A 25,106-nucleotide genomic window follows, 5' to 3' on the forward strand; every position below is an offset into this window, starting at 1 on the left:
GCCTCTCGGTGCCCTGTGCTCAAGGGTCACTCTCGGCGGCGCCCGTGCCGGGGTCACTCCTGGGCAAGTGCCTTCCTGGCTGCACCCTCTCCCGGCCCCTCTGTGCTCCCCCACAGTCCCCTGCGCGAAGGGGGCGTTTCCTGGGCCTCCCCAAGGACCTGTCCCCGCCGGGCCCCGGGGGTCTCTGCTCCCAGGGCCCCCTAGTATGAGGGAGAGGAGCAGGGTGGCCAGGAGGGAAGTCCTACCACCAGCCACCACGGGGCCTCCCCACAGACCCCCCGCAACCCCCATCCCTGAAGTTACTTGGGGGCACCAGGACCCTCGTGGGAGGGGTTCCAGCCCCCGAGGCCCTCTCCAGACAAACTGCCCGGCTGCCACCGCGTGTGGCCAGACACAGGGGATGGGGGCCCCGACTCAGGGTCCTCCTGGGAACAGTGCTCTGGTCTGGGTGCATCGTGGGGCCTCCGGGACACCCGCCGCGGATGAGCCCGCAGAGGCGCAAGCAGCCTGGCGGGGTCCGGCCTTTCATTCATGCAGTCAACACACATTTATTGAGCATCGCCTCTGTGCCAGCCTCCTGGGGCACCGGGCGCCCGGGGAGGAATCCCAGGGGGGCCCATCCCAGGTGCCCCAGCCAAAGACTCAGGAGACAGTGTGGTCAGTTGTGGTGTTAGAGGTAGCATGGGTGAGTGAGGGCGCACAGAGGATGGAGCCCCTGGCCCGGCCGGGGGTGGAAGCAGGGCGGGCTTGCTGGAGGAGGTGGTGAGGCCTGGGAGGGCTGATGCCGCAAGCGGTTAGGCAGTCTTGGGAGGGGGTGCTGTGCAGAGAGCGGGCGGGGCGGGGGCCTGCGGGGAGAGCCGGGGTCCGGTCCGGTCCGGTCCGGAGGGGGGGCGCGGTGGAGAAGCGGCGCCCTCAGCAGGGCGGGGGCGGGGGCGGCGGCGCGGGCCGCCAGGCGCGGGGCTGCAGCGTGCACAGCACGGGGTCCAGCGGCTTCAGCGTGGCCTGCTCCTGCAGCCCGTAGCGCTGCCCGGGCACCAGGCGGAACTCCAGCCGCTGCAGCAGCTTGGCCATGATCACCTTGACCTCCATCTGCGGGGAGGAGGGCGTGGGGCGCGCGCGCGCGCGCGGCCCCTCCCGGCCGGCCCCTCCCCGGCCCCTTACCTGCGCGAACTGCTGCCCGATGCAGGACCGATGGCCCAGCGAGAAGGGGAAGTAGGTGAAGCGCGGCCTGCGGGGTCGGACGGCGGCGGTGGGCACTCACGCCGCCCCCCACCCCGCCCCAGGACGCCCTGGACAACCCAGCCTGGCCTTCAGCCCGCCCGAGCTGTGCGACCGCGGGCCAGTTCCCTGGCCTCTCTGAGCTAAGCTTTCCCTCCCGGGGAAAGGGGGCCGAGTGGGGGTCCCAGCTGCTTCCTGGTGACCTGGAAGGCTGTGTGGGCTCAGGGGGGCCCTGTAAGTGGAGTCTAGAGGCCTCCCTCCCCCCCACCCCGCCACCCGGCCGGGCAGGACTCACTTAGGGGCTTTGGGGCTGAAGCGATCAGGGTTGAAGGTCAGCGGGTCCTCGAAGTAGGTGTCCATGCGCCCCATCACGTAGGTGCTGAACTGTCGGCCGAACGCGCTGCTTGCCTCCGGCCCCGCACGGGCACACCCCGTGGGTGATTCAGAGCAGGGGGCCCGTTATTCCCGCCGGGCACCCCCCTCACCCCCCTCCCCTCTCACCCAGGGTGGGGTCCCGGGGCCCCCGGAGCCGAGGAGGAAGGGAGGGGAGACGCAGGGGGCACAGAGGGAGAAACAGGCGCGGGCTGAGGCGTGACTGGTCTGGAGTTGCCGGGCGGGATTCGAACCCACCTTCCCTGCTCTGCCAGCACTGCCGCGCACACGCATGCGCACGCATGCGCACTGACCGCCGGGAGTGCTCCTGGGGCCTCCCCACAGTGCTCAGCCCAGCAGGCAGGGCCGGGAGCAGAGTTGCCCATGCACGCCAGGCCGGTGCTCGGCCACTTGAGCCCTTCCCGGGGCCCTACGCCTACCAGCCCTGCACGCCACACGCATGGGTGTGCCCGTGCTCTGCCCCTCCCCGCTCTGGTCCTTTGTGCATGCGGGCAGCAGGCAGGGCGCCCACCAGCGGGCCTGGGGGTCCCTTCTGCCCTGACTGGCCCTTTAAATGCCCTCTGCAGCCCAAGGAAGCCCTCCTGGGGCTCCTCCCGGGGCACCTGATCTCGGGGGCGCCCCCTCCGGGAACGCCTCTGGGCCACTGCCGCTGGCCTAAGTCCGTCCGGTTAGGGGGGTACTAACGCAAGAGCAGAGCAAGAGGGGGCTCCCCGGGCATGGCTGGTGGGGGGCGCACCCAAGGGCCCTGCTCCAGCTGAGGGTGGGGTGGGGTCACCCACCCTTCTTTCTCTGCCAGGGGGTGCCCGAGTGGCCTGGGGAGTCAGCAGCAGCCAGGCAGTGGCCAGTGGCATGGGGGCAGGGCAGGAAGCCCAGCAGCGAGGGTCAGGTCAGCGGCAGACCCCCCCGATCTGCACCCCGATAGGACACTGAGTGCTAAGCCACGGCCAAGCACCCCACGGCGCGTCTGGAGAGCAACTCTGGAGCAGAGACCCCCACGCTCACTGGGCCAGACGCCCCCTCTAAAAATGACATTTTTTAAATCTACCTGCTTCACGTCCAGCAGGGCCCTGTGCTACTGCCCCCCCCCCCGTGGTCATTCTAGTGCCCTGGCGGGCTCTGACACTGTCCAGGGCGGGCGCTGCTTGGCGGGTCCTGGCCCTTCTGGGGCGGGCAGTGCTCTGGGCAGGCAGCACAGAACGTGCCCGGCCTGCCGTGTCCCCCGCGGTGGGACCTCAGGGGGAGCATCAGCCCCAGGCCTCCCCCTCAAACCTCAGACCGGAGCAGTGGGCGGGGTCCCGCGGGGGCGCAGCACGTACCAGCAGCGGCGTGTTGCTGGGGACGCGCACGCCGTCGATCAGCGTCTCCTCCTCCAGAAGGCGGAAGGTGCCCCACGCCGGCGGGTACAGCCGCAGGGACTCCTTAAGCACCTGCCCGGGCAGGGGTGCGGAGGGGGGACTCAGGGACCGCCTCCTGACAGGGTCCCCGGGGGATGGCACCTCCACTCCTCTTGACAGAAAGGGAAACTGAGGCTGGGAAGAAGGGGCTGGATAGGGCCTCCCTCGGCCCCAGGCACCGAGGCACCACCTCTGAGCTGGGGGTCTGCACTCCCGGGGCCCGGGATGGGAGAGGGTCACCCCAGGCCCGAACCCCCCAGGAGGGGTGTGGTGACCGGGTGCCCTACAGTGGGGTGCCTCCTGCCCCCAAGTCAGTATCAGTCGGGCAGCCTGGCAGGGTAGGGGCGAGGGGGGCTTTATCTCCCACAAGGATGCCTGCGGGGGTGAAAGGGCTCGGAGTGTCGGGATGATTCTGGGATCACCCACAGGGTCAGGAAACCGAACACAACCCCGTACTGAGGAGGCCCCACAAGGCCCTGGTGCTGCATCTCCCAAGGCCCCCGCAACGCTGCTGAATCTCCCCAAGCCCCATACCTGGGACAGGTACTGGAGTCATCCCAGCCCCCCACACACACCTGGGACAGGTACTGGAGTCGCCCCAGGACCCCCATACCTGGGACAGGTATTGGAGTCGCCCCAGGGCCTGACACCTGGGACAGGTACTGGAGTATCCCCAGGCCCCCATACCTGGGACAGGTACTGAAGTATCCCCAGGGCCTGACACCTGGGACAGGTACTGGAGTACCCCCAGGCCCCCATACCTGGGACAGGTACTGGAGTATCCCCAGGCCCCCATACCTGGGACTGCCCCAGGCCCCCATACCTGGGACAGGTACTGGAGTCGCCCCAGGTCCTCATAGTCCAGGTGCCTCTTGGAGCCAATGACCTCATCCACCTCAGCCTGCAGCCTGTGGACCGGATGAAGCCCGTCTGTCTCTGAGGACAGACCCCACATTGGTCTGGGGGGCGGGACAGTGCACTGGGCAGCCTGCCACCCCCTCCTCGCCCTCCACATGGGAGGCCTTGGACTGTTGCTCTGGCCTCGCCCGCGGAACCCGGCACACGAGGCGTGCACGGGGTCTGGCCGGCCTGCCGTGGGGGCGGGGGAGCCACGCAGCCCCCCAGAGACCAGGTGCCGGGGGCCCCGGGGAGACCTACAGGGCCACGAGCACAGGCGCCGTGGGGTGCACGAGGCTCATGGGGGCGGGACCTCGCCCTGCTTCCTGGTGTGGAGACCGGGCGTGCCCACCACACAGGGTGTCCATCTGTCTAGAGCAGGCAGGGGGGCTGAGGGCCACACGCACCTGCAGGCAGGAGCCCACCCTTCTATCCTGGGCACCCTAGGGAGCCTCCGGGAGTAGCCCCTGAGCACTGCCAGGTATTGAAAACAAGTGAAAAAATTATTCCAGTGGATAGTGTTTGCCTTGCACGCGGCCGACCCATGTTCTATTCCCGGCATCCCATATGGTCCCCCGAGCACCGTCAGGAGTAATTCCTGAGAGCAGAGGCAGTACCCCTGAGCACTGCCAGGTGTGACCCAAAAAGTAAATATAGGGGGCTGGAGTGATAGCACAGTGGGTAGGGCGTTTGCCTTGCACGCATCAATTCCCAGCATCCCATATGGTCCTCTGAGCACCGCCAGGAGTTATTCCTGAGTGCATGAGCCAGGAGTAACCCCTGTGCATTGCCGGGTGTGACCAAAAAGAAAAAAAAAAGTAAATATAAATAAATAAATAGGATGAAATAAATTATTATTATTATTATTATTATTATTATGGACTGGAACGATAGCACAGCGGGTAGGGCATTTGCCTTGCATGTGGTCGACCCAGGTTAGATTCCTCCATCCCTCTCAGAGAGCCCGGCAAGCTACCGAGAGTATCTTGCCCACATGGCAGAGCCTGGCAAGCTCCCCGTGGCGTATTCGATATGCCAAAAACAGTAACAAGTCTCACAACGGAGATGTTACTGGTGCCCGCTCGAGCAAATCAATGAACAACGGGAGGACAGGGCTACAGTGCTATTATTATTATCTGGGTTTGAGGGCCACACCTGTCTAAGGAATCATTCCTGGTGGGGCTTGTTGGGGCTGTCTGTGGTGCCAGGGGTGAACCCGGGTTTGCCATGGACACGGCAGGTGCCTTACCCCTGCACCTCTCTCTGACTCCCTAATCAACACCTCTCTAGGAAACAGAAAAGGGCTGGAGAGAGAGTCCAGCGGGTGGGGTGTTGGCCCTGCATGTGGCTGACTCGGGTTTCGTCCCTGGCACCCCAGCCAGGAGTGATCTCTGAGCACGGAACCAGGAGTCAGCCCTGAGCATCGCCGGGTGTGCCCTCAGAAAGGAAGGCCTCCTGGCTCAGGGTCCCCTCAGGAAGGACTCTGGGGAGGAGCCGTAGAGACAGAGGCCAGGGGACAGATGGACAGGCTGGGCTGGGCGGGGCTGCTGCGAGGCTGGGGGAGAAGGGAAGTGGGGGGGAGAGAAGGGGAGGAGCAGGGAGGAGGGGGAGCAGGGACAGCCCTCCCGGGAGGCGGGCGGGGGCAGGGAGCCCTGGGCGGGGGTGGGGGGAGAAGGGGAGGAGCAGGGAGGGGGGAGCAGGGCGGGGGCAGGGAGCCCTTGGCGGCCGTACCTGGCCATGATCTCGGGCTGGCGGCTCAGCTCCAGCACGGTGAAGGCCAGGTGGTTGGCTGAGGTCTCGTGGCCTGCGGGGAGAAGGCCTGGTCGGGCGGGGGCAGCTGCGACCCCCCCAGCATTGCTCCTGCTGCCCCCAGCCCGGGTCTGCTGGGCGGCCCTCAGGGCTGGAGCACTGTTCACGCCCGAGGGCGGGCGGGCGGGAAGTGTGGACACCCGGCAGTCGGGCCCTGCATGCCGGGCCGCAGAGCTGGGCCCGCAGTGGACAGCGGCGCGCAGCACAGAGGGGGCGGCTCAGCCCCGCCAGAGCAGCCTGCAGAGCCTGCGCCTCTGGGAGCCCGAGGTGTCGGGGTGCAGGGCTCGAGCCCACCCAGGACCTGGGAGGAAAAGGAATTCCCGGCCACAGGCCCGCCCCGCCCCGGGGCCTGAGCACCGCAGTCCACACGAACTCCCCGTGGGGGTGCTGAGACCGTGTCCCCCGCCTCAGCTGCTTCACTCGCTCCTTTGGTCACTGTCGGGGATGCCCAGGTGAGCCAGGCACAGAGCCTCACTCACAGGGGACCGGACCGCACGGAACCGCCCCAGAGAGGTCAGGCTCCATGAAACATGGGGGGTGGGGGTCTTGGGCAATCATAGAGGGCTGCCCACAGGGGGAGGCGCCCCTGGGGACAGGAAGGGGGAGGAGTTTTCTGGGCCAGACACTGAGGCCGTCCCGGGGTGCCCTCCTGCCCGCTCTGAGCGCCACGGACAAGGGGCAGACGGTGGGTTCTCTCTACCCCGAGCTAGGAGGCACTGGCGCCACCGAGAGTCGGAATAAGGGACCGTCCCGAGGAGGAGGAGGTGCCCGTTTGCCCCAAGGGACGGCAGCGACATGAGGTCACACGCACGTCCTGCAAGAGTCACAGACCCCGCTGGACAGGCCTGTCCCCGGAGCCCTGGGCGGGGCCCAGACCCCAGCCCGGAGCCCACGGGGAGAGACGCAGGCTGGCACACGGGGCCCGGGGCCGACCCGACACGCCTGTCCCCTGAGCACAGAGCCAGGAGTAGCCCCCAGGCCAGAGCAAACCAAACAGAGCTGGTGAACGATGAGGTCACTTAGCAATCGCCGTGTGGCCCCCGGAGCCCCGAGTGACGGGGACCACGCGGCCAGGACCCCTGAGCGCCCGCCCCACCGTCCCCACGGCGCTGCCCAGAGGGCACCCAGCGGAGCGCGCGCGGGTGCGCCCCAGCGCTCTGCTCAGAGTGTGTGTGTCTGGGGGGACGAGCCCCCGACCCCCCGGGTTCCACACCAGCCCCCCGGTACCGACCGGCAATGAAGAAGGTGACAAAGTTGTCCAGGAGGACCTCGTCGTCCTGCGCGCCCTCTTCCGCTGAAAGACAAGGGCGGGGCTCGCTCCCTGCGCACGCGCCAGGCCGGGCCTCGCTGGGGGGCGCCACGCCTACCCCCCCACACCCACCCCCCCTCCCCGGGGTCCCCACCTTTGAGGAGCTGCGTGAGGATGTCGGCCGGGACGTCCTCGCCCCGCTGCAGCGCGTCCCTGCGGCGCTGCACCCAGTCCTTGCCCACCTGGCGCAGGAACCGCACGCTCTCCCGCGTCTCGCGCAGCTGCCTCCAGTGGCCTGGCAGGAACTGAGCAGGCCCGGCTCCAGGGGGCAGGGGCCAGCCGGTGCCCGCCCCCCAGCCCCAGGGGCTGCTCCCGCCAGCCCACCAGCCTCCCGGAAAAAGAAGGGGACTTTTATGTGTGGGCTCTGGTGGTGCTCAGTGAGGACCCCCGTAGCCAAGAGGAAAGGGGAGTGAGGACAAGTGCCGACAGAGTGGGGCGACATCAGGGGGGTCCCAGGGCAGCAGTAGCCGATGCAGTGCCCTTTCCTCCACGCCCTCCCTCCTGTCTGAAGGAAGAGGTGAGAGCTGGAGCTGGAGCAGCCTTCTTAGGACAACGAGGCAACGTGCCAGAGACCAGACACCAGGAGGACCACAGCCCGGGGACACCCGGTCAGTGCAGCCTCCGTGACCCCCGGCTCTGGGGTCTGTGTCCACCAGGGACAGGCGGCCGGGAGCCCTCTGGCTCGGAGCGTCTCCCCAGTGAGGGGGAAGGGCCGGGGACGGCGCTGGACACTCCGTGAGCCCGCGTACCTTGGCCAGGGTGTTGCGGGAGGCGGAGATGCCCTCGAGGATGACCTTCACCTTGTGCGAGAGGGGCTTCTGGGCCCCCAGCAGCATGCTGGTCTCCATGCCGAAGGCGGCCTGCCGGGGAGGGGGCACGGGAGGCCAGGGCGTGGGGCACGTCGCCCTCTCTGTGAGCACCCACCCCGTGGGCGTCCTGGGGACCCTCTGAGTCGCCCCGTGCCCCGTGCCCTGACACGCTGGTGCCCATGGGGGGCCGCCCCGGGCTGAGGCGCTGCCTGGCCCCCGGGCTGTGCAGCCTCTGCCCCGGGAGCGAGGACGGGGGAGGGGGGACAGAGGGGCCGGTGCTGCCGCTCACCTTGGCCAGGATGTCCATGGCGGTGCAGGTCAGCATGTCCTGCATGGACACCGGCGTCTGCCCGTCCGCCTTGGCCTCCAGGATCTCCACCAGCTGCTCGGCCTTCTCGTTGAACGTCTCCATCAGGCTGACCAGGGAGCTGGGGGGCAGCGCTGGCCTGAGCGGGCCCGGGTGGGGGCCGGGCGCGGGGACACTCACTGGGCTCTGGGCCGGCCACTCGGGATGGGCTCCCGGGGGTCCTGACTACACTGAGACCCTCAGTCCCCGCCTCCAGGGGCTTGTAGGCGGGGAAGGGCGGGGCCTGGCGGGGCAGGGGCGGGGTCCTCCGAGGCTCTCCTGCCCTGTCCAGCCGCTCCCCAGGGCCACACGAGGCGGCCGCCCTGGACCTCGCGGCCAGGGCCAGAGAAAGCGCGGGACGGTGACCCCGCGTGTCCCGGAAGCACCGCGACAGGTGTCCCGTGGGAGCAAGATTTGTTCGCGTTCATTTGCTCGGGACAGATCACCCCACGGTGACCCCGTTCCTGCAGGAGCCCCGGCGGAGGGACAGACCGTGGGGTCAGGCTTAAAAGGGGGGGAGGCGGGGGGGGGGGCTGGGGGCCCCAGACCGGGCGCCTCTGCTGGGGGGGCGGGTCAGGTGGGCGCAAGGCGCAGGCGGGAGCGTCCCCCATCCACGGGCCTCTCGCTGTGGCGTCCTGGGCTGTGCTCCGGCCGCATGGCCTAGGGTCGCTACACTTGACCCCCCCACGCACAGCTGCTTGCTCCGAGGGGGGAGGGGCCCGAGGGGTGGAGCTGGGGCTGGAGGGGTTCGAGGGTCTGCGGCCTGGGCAAGGCCTCCCTCCCACCCCCCGCCCCGCGCTCCCTGACCTCAGATACCAAGGCTGTGACTGCGGTCCCTCCGTTGTGGGGGGCTGCAAGCAGACCCCACTGCCTGCCCCTGCCCGAGCCCCGCCCCCGCCCTCCAGCCTGGACGGGACCCTCAGCGGGGAGGCCCGGCATAGCCAGCTGGACCAGCCACATGGCCAAGGCACAAACGGGTCGCCAGTCCCTGAGATGGCGGAGCGGGCCGCATCGCCTCGAACACAGACGCATGCACACGCCTGCACATGCATGCACACACATGCATGGCCTTGTGCACACGCATGCACACACATGCACGCATGCCACATAACTGGAGCGCGGCTGTGGGGAGCAGAGGCCTCGGCTGAAGCTCCCGCATCAGAGCGGCCCGAGGAGACGGGGCGGGCAGGGAGGCCGCGACACGGGTCAGGCTGTGGCTGTGACCACAGAACGGAGAATCCAGCCGTGGTGCTGGGTCACCGGGACAGTCCCGCCATGTGACTGTGTTTGTAGGAGACTGTCCTCACTCTCAGGGGGTGGGGGGGGCAATGCCTGGGATGCTGCCCAAAACCCTCTCTCTCTCTCTCTCTCTCTCTCTCTCTCTCTCTCTCTCTCTCCCTCCCTCTCCCTCCCTCTCTCTCCCATTCCCTTTGTCTCTCTCACCCTCCCCCTCCCTCTCTCACTCCCTCTCTCTCTCCCCCTTCTCTCCCTTTTTCTCTTCCTCTTTCTCTCCCTCTGCTCCCTCTTTCCCTCTCTCTCTTGCTCTCTCCCTCTCTGTTCCTCTCTGTCCCTTTCTGTCCCTCTCCGTCTCCTTCTCCCTCGCCCTCTCTCTTTCTTGCTCTCTTTCCCTCTCTCTCCCTCTCCCTTCCTCTTCCTCTCCCTCTCCCTCCCTCTCCTTCTCTCTCTCTCCCTCACTCTCTTTCCCTCTTTCCCTTCGTCTCTCTCTAGATATATATATCCACTGTATCACTGTATCACTGTCATCCCATTGTTCATCGATTTACTTGAGCAGGCACCAGTAACGTCTCCGTTCATCCCAGCCCTGAGATTTTAGCAGCTTCTCCTTACTCATTTTTCCCAACAATTGGAGGCTCTTTCAGGGTCAGGGGAGTGAGACCTGTAATTGTTAATGCATTTGGCATACCGAATACGCCATGGGGAGCTTGCCAGGCTCTTCCGATATACATCCCTATATCTATACCTAGAGGCATCTCTATGTACATATAGATATATCCACATCTATACAAGGTCAAAGGCTGAAGCAGCAGCACAGCACAGAGGGTGTTCGCCTGACCCGTGGCTGAGCCCGTAAGGGCCTGAGTTCACCGGGAACGATCCCTGGGCACCGCCGGGTATGGCCCCAAAGCCAAGAAATAAAATGAAACCAGGCACATACAGACAGGAAGATAACGATAAATCTATTTCTGGAGACACCCCCCGAGAGAAATGTGGCTGCGGCGTGGGGGCCTAAGGAACGAGCCAGCAGTGGGTGTGGGCAGAGGGCCCCAGGGCCTTGGGAAGACGCTGGAGTTTTTTGTGAATTTGAAAATAAACCAAGTGAAAGACGACGTCCTCCCTGGCACGGGTTCAAGCCCCATCACCCCAGACGGTGCCCTGAGCCCCTCCAGGAGTGACCCCTGAGTGCAGAGCCTGGGAGAAGCCCTGTGCCCCGCCCCCTCCAGAAAGGAGCCCTTTCTAGAATGTTCCGCCTTGTTCCCTTCTCCCCGGCAGCTCCCCCTTGGGGCACACCCGAGGGAGGTGAAGCATGGCCACCAGGCCCGGAGCACGTGCTCGCGTGGTCCCCACCTCGGTCAGGCACAGCAGGTGCCCAGGGCCGAGAGGAGACCCAGGTGGCCGTGGAGCTCAGTGGCGGACGCCACCTGCCCCGAGGCCTAGGGCAGGAAGCCGAGGGGGCTGTGATGCTGGCCGTGCCCGGGACGGTGGGCAGGATCTGAGGGGGACGCAGGGATGGTCGTGCAGATGGCCACTGAGTCCCCCAGCACCGGTGCCAGGACACCCGGGGGGCGCCCCGCCCCCACACTGACCTGCGGCTGAAGGCCAGGTCCATGACCCTGCGCTGCTTGTGCCACCGCTCGTAGTCACACTCGGACACCAGCCCTTGGCCGAAGAGTCTGCGGGCGACAAGCAGGGCGTGAGACGTGGGCCGAAGCGGGGCGGCCTGTGGGGGAGGAGAATGTTCTGGAACTGGACCGTGGGGGACGGCGGCACCGGCTCGCCAGGGGAGGGGCTGAGTGGCGGCGTCCTGCGGTGCTTTGGGGGGGGGGAAACAGGATCAGCGGGAAGGGCCTGGGGGGGGGCGGCGACCGCAGGCTGCACCAACACCCAGGGACAAGGGGGTGGCTCCCCTCACGCCAGGCCTCCACGCGGCCCTTGTGCCCCCGCCCCGCCCCGGCCTTACCTCTCCCCAAACACCGTCTGGATGGCGTGGTACATCTTGGAGTCCTTGTTATACTTGGTCGACATCAGGAACTTCTAGACACCCCAAAACACTGGCATGAGCGCCCGCGCCTGGGCCGGCTGCGTGCACCCTGAGCCCCCCATGCCGCAGAGCCCAGGCCCCGGGGGCAACTCGTCCCTCGACGTCCCCCACGGGAAAGCAGGGCACGGAGAGATGCGGGATTCTCCTCTGCGCAAGTGCTGAGACGGGGCAGGCATGCGCTGGGCTCCGTGGCCTGGAGTGTACTGGGGGGCAGAGCCCACGGGGCCGGCGAGTGGCTCGGTGCAGAACACCAGCCTCGCAGGAGGAAGCCCTGGTCCCCGGCATCACTCCATCACAGCACCCAGCACCCAGCACAGCACCCAGCACAGCACCCAGCACCCATCGCAGCACCCAACACCCATCACAGCACCCAGCACCCAGCACAGCACCCAACACTCATCACAGCACCCAACACCTATCACAGCACCCAGCACAGCACCCAACACCCATCACAGCACCCAACACCCATCACAGTACCCAGCACCCAATCACAGCACCCAGCACCCATCACAGCACCCAGCACCCATCACAGTACCCAGCCCCCAATCACAGCACCCAGCCCCCATCACAGCACCCAGCACCCATCACAGCACTCAGCACCCATCACAGCACCCAGCACCCATCACAGCACCCAGCACCTCGCCACAGTACCCAGCACCTCATCACAGCACCCAGAACCCATCACAGCCCCCAGCCCCCATCACAGCACCCAGCCCCCATCACAGCACCCAGCACCCATCACAGCACTCAGCACCCATCACAGCACCCAGCACCTCGCCACAGTACCCAGCACCTCATCACAGCACCCAGAACCCATCACAGCACCCAGCCCCCAATCACAGCACCCATCACAGCACCCAGCACCCAATCATAGCACTCAGCACCCAGCACAGCACCCAGCACCCGTCACAGCACCCACCACCCATCACAGCATCCAGCACCCAATCACAGCACCCAGCCTCCATCACAGCACCCAGCACCCATCACAAAACCCAGCCTCCATCACAGCACCCAGCCCCCATCACAGCACCCAGCACCCATCACAGCACCCAGCATCCCATCACAGCCCCACATCATTGAGTGCTTCCTAAACTGCAACAAGTAAGTCCCGGGGCACCAGCCTCTGGGCCCCCCACACCACGACAACTGCACCCACAGCCAGGATTTCAAAGTGGGAACAGAGTCAATGGAGTGGAGCCCTCCCTGCACAGGGCCACAGGGTCCCCTGAGCCCGCCAGAAGGGATCCCTGAGCACAGAACCGGGAGTGAGTCCTGAACACCACCGGGTATGGACCAAACACAGAAGCAAAAACAAAATTCATCTAAGCGTGTTTCCTTCTTCTCTCCTGAATATATCTCCGTCTCTCCCTCCCTCCCTCCCTCCCCTCCTCTTTCCTCACATTTTTCTAAATTTCTCTTATCAGGAAAAATGTTTTGGGACTGGAGCTGTATAGTACAGCAGGCAGGGCATTTGCCTTGAATGTGGCTGACCTGGGCTCAATTTCCAGAATCCCATATGGTTCCCCAAGCACCGCCAGGAGTCATTTCTGAGTGCAAAGCCAGGAGTAACTCCTGAGCATCGCTGGGTGTGACCCAAAAAGCAAAAACAAAAAAACCCAAAAAACCAAAAAACCAAGTTTTATTCACACACACACACACACACACACACACACACACACACACACACACACACACAATGTCCTCCCCACCCCCGCAAAAAAACCCAAACCAGAACCAAGACGAGCACAGAGGGCTGAAGGCGCTGGCCTCCCTCACACACAGCAACCCCCCGCCCCCCACATTGTCCCCTGAGCCCCGCCATGAGGGAGGCCTGAGCTCAGAGCCAGGAGTAAGCCCTGAGTAGTTCTGGGTGTGTGCCCCCTCCCCCCCAAAATCCTAAATAAAATAAAGAATGCAATAATTTAAAATAAAATAACTAAAACAAATAAAGATTAAGCAAGGGCTGGAGCAATAGCACACCAGTAGGGCGTTCGCCTTTCACTCGGCCGACCCGTGTTCGATTCCTCTGCCCCTCTCGGAGAGCCCGGCAAGCTACCGAGAGTATCACGCCTGCACGGGAGAGCCTGGCAAGCTACCGGTGGTGTATGTGGTGTACTGGATATGCCAAAAACAGCAACAAATAAGTCTCACAATGAGAGACGTTACTGGTGCCCACTCGAACAAATCTATGAGCAACGGGATGACAGTGACAGAAAGATTAAGCAAAGACTTAAGACTTAGCCCTACCCCCAGCAAGCCCTGCCGACTTGTAAGGTCTGTGTGTGTGTGTGTGTGTGTGTGTGTGTGTGTGTGTGTGTGTGTGTCTTTGCTGTTCCTGTCAGCCCGGTCCCCCATGGCTCTGTGGCTCCCGCACATCATCAGGAGTCGTGAGAGACGGCAGGAGCCGGCCACGTCAGCTCTGAGGTGAGCTCTGAGGACACAGGTGGGAGAAGCCCGAAGCTCAAGGCCGCAGACACGAGGGACGCAGAGGGAAGGGACCTGCGCATCAAATGCATAAGGATCAGCTCTGACACGCAGGACACCTGAACTGTCATGGTCACTTTGGGTTTGGTTTGGTTTTTTGGTCCACACCCAGAAATGCTCAGGGGTCACTCCTGGTGGTGCTCGGGGGGACTGTAGAGAGTGTGGGGGTCGAACCCGGGTCGGCCGCATGCTAGGCAAATGCCCTCCCTTCGATACTATCTCTCTAGCCCCTAATTATATATATGTATATATATATGTGTGTGTATATATACACACACATATATATATGTGTGTATACACACACACACGTATATATATATATATACACACACATACATATATTTTTTGCTTTTTGGGTGACACCTGGCAATACTCAGGTATTACTCCTGGCTCTGCACTCAGGAATTACTCTTGGCGGTGCTTGGGACACCATATGGGATGCGGGGAATCAAACCCGGGTCGGCTACATGCAAGGCAAATGCCCTACCTGCTATACTATCGCTCTGGCCCCTAATTATATTTTTAAAATTGAGTCTGCCTAAAAGGCAGGACAGGGGCTGGAGTGATAGCATAGTGGGTAGGGCATTTGTCTTGCACGTAGCCGACCCGGGTTCGAATCCCAGCATCCCATATGGTCCCCTGAGCACCTCTAGGGGTAATTCCTGAGTGCATGAGCCAGGAGTAACCCCTGTGCATCGCCGGGTGTGACCCAAAAAGCAAAAAAAACAAAGAGGCAGGACAGAGGGTGGGTTAGAATCTGGGGGTACTGGTGCGGGGACATTGGCATGGCAGGAGTTGGGGTGCTCTGTGCCCGAAACGCTGCTGTTAACACTATCATGAGTTATGGTGCCTCAGTAAAAAAGCAAAGGCTGAGAAACAACCAGTGTGGACCGGAGTGGGGTGAAGAGGGACCCTCTGCTGGGGGCGGTCACCTGAGTTTTGGAAGACAGCGTGAAATCTTATGCCAAACACCAACCAGAGGGGCTAGGGACACGGGGAGGGGGAGGCACTTGCTTCCTTGTGGCGGGTCTGGTTTTGCTCCCCAGAGCCCCATGGGGTCCCCCGGAGCAGCTCAGGGCACAGTGCTCCACAAAGCTGGGCCAGGACTAAGCTCGGAGTACAGCTAGGTGTGACCCCCAAATCACAACCAAAACCAGACAAAGTTAAAAACAGAGACTCCATCTGACCCGGACATTCACTTCTTATCCTCCAACCCCAGAGTACAAAAACCTTAATTCACAGAGAGGCGCCCCTGCATTCCCACACACACCCCCCGTCGTCATGGCAGCACTTGGTACAAAACACTGCAAACCACAGTGCCTAAAAGGAGAGAGAGAAAAAAAGAGAGGAGGAGGGAGAGACAGGGAGAAAGAGAGAGGAAGAGGGGGGGGAGAGAGAGTCTGCCATTGAGGCAGGCAGTGGGGAGGGTGGGGAAATGGGGACATTGGTGGCAGAAATGGCGAAGGGACCATGCTGAAACATTGTATGATCATGAACAACTTTGTAGCTGTGTATCATGTTGTAACTGTATCTTATGCTGTAATTATGTATCTTATATTATAATTCTGTATCTTGTGCTGTAACTGTGTATCTTATGTTAGTTTAGAACTGTGTATCTCATGGTGATTTGTAGCTGTGTATCTTATGTTGTAACTGTATCTTATGCTGTAATTATGTATCTTCTATTATAACTCTGTATCTTGTGCTGTAACTGTGTAACTTATGTTAGAACTGTGTATCTCATGGTGATTCAATTTTAAACAAATAAAAAAAATCCCATAATAAACAAAATATGAGACTAATACCCAAGGACAGTGGAAACAAGGGCCAGGAGGACTGGTCCACGGTAGGAAGCTTGCCACGGGGGTGGGGGAGGACAGTTAGGACAGAGAAGGGGCCACTGTGACCGTGACAGTTGGAAATGATCACGGTGGCCAAGAGCTGATACGGATGATAACCTCTCAGCACCTGTGCACAGCACAGTGCCCGAAAGGAGGGAGGGAGGGTGGCGGGGGAGAGAGGGAGAGGGAGGGAGAGAGGGGGAGAGAGGAGAGAGGCATAGAGACAGCTGAGGGGCTGGGGGCACTGGTGGTGGGAAACGTGCACCGGTGAAGGGACGGTGTGGGAACATTGTTTGACTGAAACCCAACCACGAACAACTCTGTAACTGTGCATCTCACTGTGACTCAATAAAATAAAAACACTTTAGGGGCCGGAGCGATAGCACAGCGGGGAGGGCGTTTGCCTTGCACGCGGCCGACCCGGGTTCGATCCCCAGCATCCCATATGGTCCCACAAGCACTGCCAGGAGCAGTTCCTGAGTGCAAAGCCAGGAGTAACCCCTGAGCATCGCTGGGTGTGACCCAAAAAGAAAAAAAAAAAACACTTTAAAACATGATGATCATCCAGCACACAGCACCCACCCCAAGGGCTGACCATCACCCCTCAGCCTGGGGTCCAAAGCTAAGATGCCCGAGCGGGTAGGGAGAGGCAGGGAGAAGTGACAGCCCTGGAGGGTGGTGGCCGTGGTGACGGCGAAGCCACAGCAGAGCCATCAAACTGACAGCCCCAGCCGTGTCACCTACGCTACGAGCAACGCGTGCGAGCGCCTTTGGAAGAGCCAGAGTGCCTGATTTTAAAGGACGACATCAGCAACAGAACACTTCCTGCAAAGCAGACTCCGGGCCCTGCTGATTTCACGGGTGGATTCTACCAACGCTGAAGCAGCAAAACGCGCCATTTCTATGGCAGCTGTCAGAAAACAGGCGAGCGGAATGATTGCCCCAACTCATCTCACGAAGCTTATTAACCTGACGCCCAAACCAGAGACACGCATTAGGGGAAAAGAATAAAACCTCAGGGCCGGAGTGACGGCACAGCAGAGAGGGCACTCGCCTCGCACGTGGCCAACCCGGGTTCTGTCCCTGGCACCCCAGAGGGTCCCCCAAGCACCGCCAGGAGTGATTGCTGAGTGCAGAGCCAGGAGTCAGCCCTGAGCATCACCAGGTGTGGCCCCCAAACAAAGCAACAACAAAAAGAGAAGAATAAAATCAGAAACAGAAGAGGCAGGGGTGTGACCCGCATGTGTGAGACCCTGGGTTGGATCCCCGCCACCACACACCTGCCACCCCAGCACCGGCGGGCGGGAACCTCACAACAATAGCAGGAGTGACACATAAGAATATAAGAAACAAGAACCTAAGGGATGTGCAAATTGTACCCAGAGAATCTCGTGCCACTGAGCGAACTGAGCAGGGAAGCGAGATTAGTCTGAGCACGTGGGTGTTACCTTTTTTATTTTTTTTGGGGGGGAGGGGGCTTTTTGGCTTTTTAGGTCACACATGGCAGTGCTCGGGGCTTCCGTTCTGGCTCTGCACCCAGGAATTAATTACTCCTGGTGGTGCTGGGGGAACCCTATGGGATGCCGGGATCAAACCCGGGTCGACCTCATGCAAGACAGACATGGGGGTTACTTTCTGTCCGTCGCCGCATTAAGCAAGACTTTTCAGGGCTGGGGAGAGGACAGGGCTGAGGCATCTGCCTTGCACCTGGCTGACGCGGGGTCAACCCCTGCACCACGCAGCTTGCCCCTGAGCCCCTCCAGGAGCGATCCTTGGGTGCAGAGCCAGGAGGGAGCCCCAGCACCCACCCACAGTGCGACCCCAAGCCGCCTCCTTCCCCCCCATTTTGTCGACGTTTCTTCTCGGTGAGCTTCACGCGAGGCCTTTGGCAGCGCCTGGCAGCTGTGCTCTGAAAACTGTCTGCATCGGGAATGCGTTTTTCTCGGAGAAAGAGTATTTTTAACGCCTGTCTGCGCCGCTGGCTGCCCGGCTCGGCCCCGACGCGGCCGCGCTGTGTTGATCCTCCTTTCACGCACCGCCAGGCAGCGCGACGCCCCCGCAGTCTGCAGGGCCGCTGGGGAACAACCGTTCATTGAACGCGCGGCCGGCGGGGGCTGGCCAGATGGCTGCCACTTGCTTCCGCTCTGTTCTTACAACCAGCCGCCCCGGGGGCGACGCAGCGCCCCCATTTTTGCGGAGGAGCGAACTGGGTCCCGGCGGGGCTGCAGTGACTTGGGCAAGGTCCCACAGCCAGTGGTGGGGGGCAGAGCCCAGATCCGAGTCCAGCCCTGCCCGCCCCGAAGGGGCCGGCCAGTAGTGACCAGTATGCGGCACGTCTTCGTGTCTGCAATGGGGACTCGAGGGGTGGGGGTCGGGTGGCACCCCCCGACCATCAGCAGGAAAGCCTTGCAAAGGGGGGGCCCTGGGCTGGACTCTGGAATGCATGAAAATAGCGGGGCTGGGGGGGGCGGGAGGCTGACAAGTCCCTTTCTTTTTTTTTTTTTTTTTTGGGTCACACCTGGTGATGCACAGGGGTAACTCCTGGCTCTGCACTCAGGAATCACCCCCAGCGGTGCTCAGGGGACCATATGGGATGCTGGGATTTGAACCCGGGTCGGCCTCATGCAAGGCAAACGCCCTACCCGCTGTGCTATCGCTCCAGCCCCTGACGAGTCCCTTTCCCTGGAGGATGAAACAGGGTCACTGGCCAGAGAGAGGAATTGCACGTAGGACACCCTAGAGCAATCCCTGGCTCCTCAGCGTTCTCTGGACACCGAGAACAATTCCCGAGCACGGAGCCGGGAGGCGGCCCTGGGCACGGCTGGGCGGACCCTCAGCTAAACAGGAGATGCTCATGGGGAGGGCTGGGCACTGTGGTGTCCAGCGGCAGGGCTGGCATGCAGACAGCTGAGAAGGCTGCATGGCCCCGCACGCGGCGTTGACCCTCAGCACCCATCTATCCCCTGGGCCCCACCAGGAGTGACCCCGGGGTGCAGAGTTAGGAGAGAGCCCTGAGCACTGTTGGGAGTGGCTCAGAAACCAAAACGGGAAACAACCAACAGGGATGCAGGTATCTCTGGAAGCTCTGTGTGAAACGGGGCCTCGGGGCCTCGGAGCAAATCCCCCTCTAAGTCCAGAGCACACAGGCCTGTCACCCCACTTCACAGAGAGAGAAACTGAGGCTTTCTCTAACCGCCAGTGCACAGGCAAACCCAGCTCAGGAGGAGGCCAGGGGGACTGGCGGGTTGGAGGATGCTCCCCGCCCAGAGGCTGAGACAGGAGCCCTAGGGCCCCCGGGAGGGGCCGAGCTTCCGGGGTGCCACCTACCTTGACAGACTCTGGGCTGGTGACGATGACCGAGGTTTTGTGGAACACGTTGACCCGCACGACGGGGCCGTACTTCTTAGCCCTAGGAGCAAAGGGGCCGGGGCAGCCGTCAAAGCAGAGCAGAGACCGGGCGCCCGCTACCCCCACGAGGGGTTCCCAGCTGGGGCCACTGAGGCTCACAGCGGAATCCCATCCCCGTGGGCCTCAGTTTTCCTACCTGGGAAATGGGCATGCTATATTCCTCCTTTGCCCGGAGAGGCTGTGCCGGAAACACAGCTCGTACCCTGGAATGTCCCGCGCCCCTCCCCCCCATCCCCTACACACACACACATAGGAAGGGCCCTCCCAGCCCTGTAGCTGACAGAGGAGGCAGAGGGCTGCTGGGGGCTGGGCGGAGTTGGCCTCTGACCCCTCCCAGGGAAGGACGGGGGTGGGGGGGTGGGGGGGGGTGGGGGTTGGGGAGGGCTGGGAGGGGCCGTGGTGGAAGGCTCGCCCCAGGGGCCTGGGTAGTGTCGGCACAAAGGACACGGGACACGCACCAGTCCAGGAAGACATCTTGGAGCACGCGGCCGCACGCCTCGTCCTTCCAGAAGCAGGGCAGGTGGCCTAGGAGGAAGCTGGGACAGCCGGGGCGTGAGACAGCGGGGGCCGCCCTCCTCGCACAGCCCCCGGGGCCGGGGGACCCCGCGCCTCTGCTTGGCTCCCTGGGCTCAGCGCCCAGCTCGGGGCCCGGCCGATACAGAGGCAGGGCTGCCGCAGGGGCTCCGACGCCAGAGCCCAGGGTCCCCCCGACCCCAGCCCCCGAGCAGACGCAGGGCCCCGTGCCCTCCTGTCCACACCCGAACATTCCACCACCCACGCAGGCCACCAGGCTGGTCAGGACAGGGCAGCCCTAGGGGGTTCTGGGTCCTGAGCAAGCGAGTGAGCGAGAGAAAGGCAATGAGGGAGGAGGCTGGGGAGCGTAGGGGACCGGTCAGGCCTCAGGCAGGCAGAGCTGCCTCTGAGAGGGGGGCATGTAGCCGTGCAGGAGAGAACAATGGGAAGGCCAGTGCAAAGGTCCTGGGGTAGAAGTATGGTCTGTATGGTCAAGGAACGACCGGAAAGTGAAGGTGGTGGCGGGACGTGCTCCCAGAGGGGGTCCCCGAGGTCTGGGGTGTATCATCTGTGGCCTCGTGGGCTGTTGGCTCAATCTTGGCTTTGGCCTCAGAGATGTGGTGTGGGGGGGTGTTTCTGGAGGGTGTTACGTTACATGGTTTGGGGTCACTTCGCTCTGCTGCCTGGCAGAGAATAACCCCAAGCAGGTGGGGTGCAGGCATAAAGCCGGGGTCTCAGCAGGGATGGCTGCCTGGGCAGAGGAAAGAGGAAGGGAGAGAGAGCACGGGGGGGGGGGGGTAGGGAGGGGGTCCAGGAGGACTCAGGGGCTGGAAGGTGTGAGGACAGGGCGAGCCCTTTACTGGGGGGCAGCAGGCCCTGTGGGCTGCCCCCACCCTACCACTGTCCCTGTCTGCACCGACACCCCAGGGACGTGACCCCAGCCCCCCAGTCAGCCCTTCCCCCAGCTCCTGAGACCCTTGAGGAGGTGTGCCTCAGTTTCCCCAGAAGTAACTTGTCCACTGGCTCTCTTGTTCCCATTCTCCCCCCCCCTGCCCCAGCTGTGGCCACTTGGTTGCCTGACTTAGCATCAGCTTGGGGCAGCTGAGGACAGAGGGGACTGTCCCCTGATAGGGTGGCTCCAGCCCCCAGTGACGGGAGGAAGTGTGTGGACAGCTGTCGCCGGAGCAGGGAGTCCAGGGTGGACGCAGGACCCGAGAGGGCCATCCTAGACCCCTCAGCAGACAGGGGTGGGGTAAGGGCCAGCCGCAGTGGCGAGTGTCCGCAGAGAAGTCCCAGGCCGGGCAGGTGGCGTCAGGAAAGCGGGGACCCCCAAGGAGAGCCGGACAAGAAAGGCAGGGGGGGCTCGGCCGGCTGCTGCGGGGGTGAGCGGACGAGCGGGCACCGAGTGTGGACCCTGGTGGGCAGTGGGGCTGGGCACGGTGGGCATTGGGGAAGGGGGGGCTCGAGACGGAACAGGAGGGAGGAGGGAGGGGCTGCGGCAGGCAGGTGGCTGGGGGTGTGCGTGTGAGGGCGCACGGAGAGGGGGCAGCGTCGGAGAGAGCGAGGGGGGAAGAGACGGGCTTTTTTTATCGCATCTTATATAAAAACGGGAGTGAGGCGGAGAGAATGTGGGCCAAGGGGGGCTGGCTGGAGCGGGGGCGGGGAGGCTGGGCAGGGAGGGATGGCGGCTACAGCGGGGTGGGGAGGGGGCGGCGGGGGAGCTGGGGCGGGAAGCAGGGCTGAGGGGGTGGGAGGCGAGGCGGCCCCCATGCTGAGCCCGCACAGGTTCTGCCCTTGAACCAACCCCACCTCCAGCCACTCCCCAAAGCTGCACGTGCGGAGGAAGCTTTGGGTTGGGCTCTGGACCCCTGAACCTCCCCCAACAGGGGGGGAAGGATGCGAGGCCCCAGAACCACCCCACTCCACCCCCCCACCCCACTCCCACCCCCCCGCCGCCCTCCAGCCCTCCACGCAGATGGGTGTGGGGTCCCAGACCAGACAAGCGGGAACGCAAAGCTGTTCCTTCTTGTTCCTGCAGGGGGCGCTGGGGAGGCGGAAAAGCCGATGTCAGAACTGGCAGGTCCAGTGACAGAACAGGGGCTGGGGCAGAATGTGGGGGTCAGACAAACGCCCCCTGGGCAGGCCCTGATGGGAGATGGGGTACAGCAGAGCTGCCGGGAGAAAGGGGGGCGAATCCACCTCCCCATTTTCAATAGCACTGCCAGAGGCATGTGGGGGCCCAGGTTTTCTGAGCAGCCCGGCCCGAGCCTGCCACCGAGGTCACTGCGGGCAGGGGGCACCGGGGCCTTGGCTCTGCCTCAAGGGGGGTCTGCTAGATGTGCCCCCAAGAGGAACCCCAGGCTCCTGAAAGCCTACCCCGCAACCCCCCGCTGCCCAGCCAGGGGCCAGGAGCTGTGGGAGCCGAGACCCCCCTCCCACCAGGAGCAGCCGGGAAGCGCCCACCTACCGCAGGGGTCAAAGCTGGGGACAGGCCTGCAGCCACACTCAGCCGCCACCGCCAGGGGTCTGGGGGCCGCGGAGGGAGCTCAGGGCAAGGCCCAGAAATCGAGAAGCTGCACTGCACGCGGCTGGCGGGCTCTGAGGTGGCCTCACGCTGTGACTTGGGTGGACCTTTGTGGTTCACAGAGGGGACTCTTGGGGAGCTGTGCTGGCACTTGCTACAGAGCAGGAGGACGGGGGCGGGCGCTGCCTCTCGCAGGGCAGAGGGGTCCTCGCCTGCAAGCGGGCAGCTCCCAGATACAGCTCCGTGCAAAGATCCCTCCGCGGGAGCCAGCAGGCGGCCCCTCAAGGCTGCGGGTGGGATCCAGGCTTTAAGTGGGCAGAAGGGGCTCCAAAGGATCCCTTAGTGAGGCTTTCACTGGGAGCCCCCAAGCCAGCCTGAACCCCTTTTCTTTTCGCATGCTGGGTCCAGTCCCCTCCTTAGATGCAAAAGCCCAGTTCCGAGGCTATCCCACTTCCTTCCGCCCCCGCCCCCACTGCAAAGGTTGCACGCAGAGCCTGTGTTCTCCGAGCCGGGCAGGGGCGGGGGGGGGGGGGGGGAGGAGATGCAGGGCTGAGCCTCGGAGGCAGACACAGAGGGGCTGCTGGCCATGGGTCCAGTGCCGGGGAGCCGGGGAGGAGAGGCAGCAAGGGGTGGGAGGGCCCACAACTTCATGTGCGGAAGCACAAAAAGTTCTAGAACTCGTAGTGACGATCGCTCACATCTGTCCCCAGACTAACAAATGCCGCGTTGTGCATATCTGCGGGGCAAATTGCATGAACATAATTTTATATTTAAAAACGCACTTAGGAAGGAAAGAGGTGGGAAGGAGGGCTTGGCATTTAAGCGCTGCCTTTCAAGGCTTCTCTGCAGGGCGGCAGAGTTCGAGGCGCGCGGGGAAGAGAGGCATGAGCAGACCCAGACCGGTGCAGAACTCAGCCCGATCTAAGCCGGCGGTGGCTGATTCAAAAACTTGAAAGGGCAGTGCATGTGCTAACGGAATAGGTGGGCGAGCGCCACCCGCCAGCCTTGAATCGGTGTTTATAGAGCAGCGACTCCCCAGGCGCCAGATGTGGGAGACACAGCCGAGAATGAGACACACAGGCCGGGGGGGGGGGGGGGGGGACAGACACTTAACAAGCCGCTCGCACGGTATTATGCAATGACCATCCTGGAGCCTGGAGGAACAAATACAGGCGGGCAGAAGCAGGGCGCCCTCCGAGCCAGCACGTCAGCCAGGGCTGGAAGCGGGGCAAAAAGCCCCTCGCAAAGTGGGAGAGCTGCAGACTGAAGGGGTCACGGGGTCCGGAAGACCCCGCGGGTGAGGATGGAGAACTGGAGGCGGGGAGCGGTGGCCAGAGAGCTCTGCTAAACAGGGGTTCGGGCACCTAGCACCCAGACGTCTGGCTAGTGCGGGAGGAGGGGGTGCCTTCCAGAATGTTCACGTCCCTGCGGTTTTTAAGAAGCGTGTCTAATACCATCGTTTATTCATTCATTCAACATATTTATTGAGCAACTGCAACGTGCCAGGTGCTGGGGGTACACGAGGGAACACACAGCATCCCTGCCCTCCGGGGAGGGGGGTGCTCACATACTAAAGGGGGGACAGACATCAACAGGTGAACAGTCAACAGGTGAAAGAAGGGGATTTTCGGGGCGGGGAACAGCCCCTAAGGAGTTTGGGGGTAGGTGGGGAGCAGCAAGGTCGCGGAGGAGCGAGTCGGTGGGGGCTGGGGTGGGGGCAGAAAGACACAGGAGGGGAGAAACCAGCACGAAGCGGGTTCTGGGAGCTGGGGAGGGGCCTCGCCGGCCACCCAGGCTAATGCTGCAGGGCCGGGAAGCCTCTGGAGCAGAGCTGACACGTGTGCTCGGAGAGGTAACTGGGAACGGGGTGGGGGAGTGCGCTGCTGGGGGCGGGGCCGAAGGGCTGCGAAGACGCGCTGGGGGGCGGACCGGGTCGGAAGGGCTGGAGGGGGCGGAGCCCAGGACCGCGCGCCCCGAGGCAGGTGCGCGACCCCGGCCAGGTCCCGAAGTTCCCAGCGCCCACTTAGAGCCCGCTGCCCCGGCTTGGGATCTAGGCTTTCCCGCCGCGTGACCTTGGGCGGGTGACTTTGCCTCTGCGTGCCTCAGTCTCCTCGTCCGAACGATGGGGGAACAGTCGCGCCTGCCTAGCGGGCTTGGCGCTGCCCTCACGTTTGTGCGGCCCCGCGGAGCGCGGTGGGCGCCGAGCAGCTGCGGCGGCTGTGAGTAATTTGTTACTAAGAATAGTTAGCGCCCCTCTCCCGGCCGCGCGCTCCGGGCGGCCCCCCGCGGCGGGCGAGGCCGGACCCCCGGCTCGGACGCGGCCCCCAGGCGCCCCCAGCCCAGCGCCCCAGCCCGGCCCCCGCCCCCACCCCCCGCTCACCTGGGCCGCGGCGGCCCGGGGATGTGCTCGTAGCGGCTGCGAGCGCGGTGCACGAAGGTGCAGCAGAGGCCGAAGGCGACCAGCACGGCGCTGCCGAGGAGCAGCAGCAGCCCGGGGCTCATGGCTCCGAGGCCCAGCAGGCCGGGGTCGGGGCCGGGCACCGAGGGGGCGGGAAGCCGCCAGCCGACTCAGCTGTCAGCGCCGCGCGCCGCCTCGGCCCCAGGCCCGGCGCGACCCAGCTCCGCCCCCACGCGCTCGGCTCCGCCCCCGCCGGCCCGGCCCCGCCCCGGCGCTCCGGCCCCGCCAACCACGTCCCCGCCTCCGGCTCCACACACGCAGGGCCCGCCCCCGCCCCGCCCCTCTAGGGCCCCGCCCCCGAGGAGCCCCGCCCCTAGCATGGAGTCTCTGCCAATGACAACGCCGCTGCTGGCTCAGACCCCCCGCGAGCTCCGCCCACAGCCCCAAGCTCCACCCCTGTAGCAGCTCCGCCCACAACGCGTT

General features: G+C 63.8%; 1 protein-coding gene across 1 annotated transcript; it reads right to left on the reverse strand.

Moving 5' to 3' along the window:
• Nucleotides 1-523: 523 nt before the first annotated feature.
• Nucleotides 524-24,872, reverse strand: LOC101559384 (cholesterol 24-hydroxylase). The gene is made up of 15 exons (XM_055132610.1): nt 24,606-24,872; nt 19,647-19,724; nt 19,108-19,189; nt 11,375-11,448; nt 11,001-11,087; nt 8,119-8,257; nt 7,770-7,880; nt 7,115-7,265; nt 6,943-7,005; nt 5,634-5,706; nt 3,829-3,913; nt 2,928-3,038; nt 1,514-1,602; nt 1,162-1,228; nt 524-1,089 (listed from the first exon to the last, which is right to left on the reverse strand). Exons 1-15 carry the CDS (start codon nt 24,725-24,727, stop codon nt 913-915), a joined length of 1,509 nt encoding a protein of 502 aa, XP_054988585.1. The 5' UTR covers nt 24,728-24,872; the 3' UTR covers nt 524-912.
• Nucleotides 24,873-25,106: the final 234 nt, after the last annotated feature.

The sequence above is a fragment of the Sorex araneus genome, chromosome 3 (assembly GCF_027595985.1).
Source record: "Sorex araneus isolate mSorAra2 chromosome 3, mSorAra2.pri, whole genome shotgun sequence".
Lineage (NCBI taxonomy): Eukaryota > Metazoa > Chordata > Mammalia > Eulipotyphla > Soricidae > Sorex > Sorex araneus.

Bases quoted from the DNA above. Each gene is read 5' to 3' on its own strand.
- LOC101559384 (XM_055132610.1), bottom strand. From the start codon at position 24,727: ATGAGCCCCGGGCTGCTGCTGCTCCTCGGCAGCGCCGTGCTGGTCGCC. The intron at 5,707-6,942 runs GTCGGTACCGGG...TTCTCCCCGCAG, and splicing joins TGTCACCTTCTTCATTGCCG to GCCACGAGACCTCAGCCAAC. The intron at 1,229-1,513 runs GTGAGTCCTGCC...CCGACCCCGCAG, and splicing joins TTCAGCCCCAAAGCCCCTAA to GCCGCGCTTCACCTACTTCC.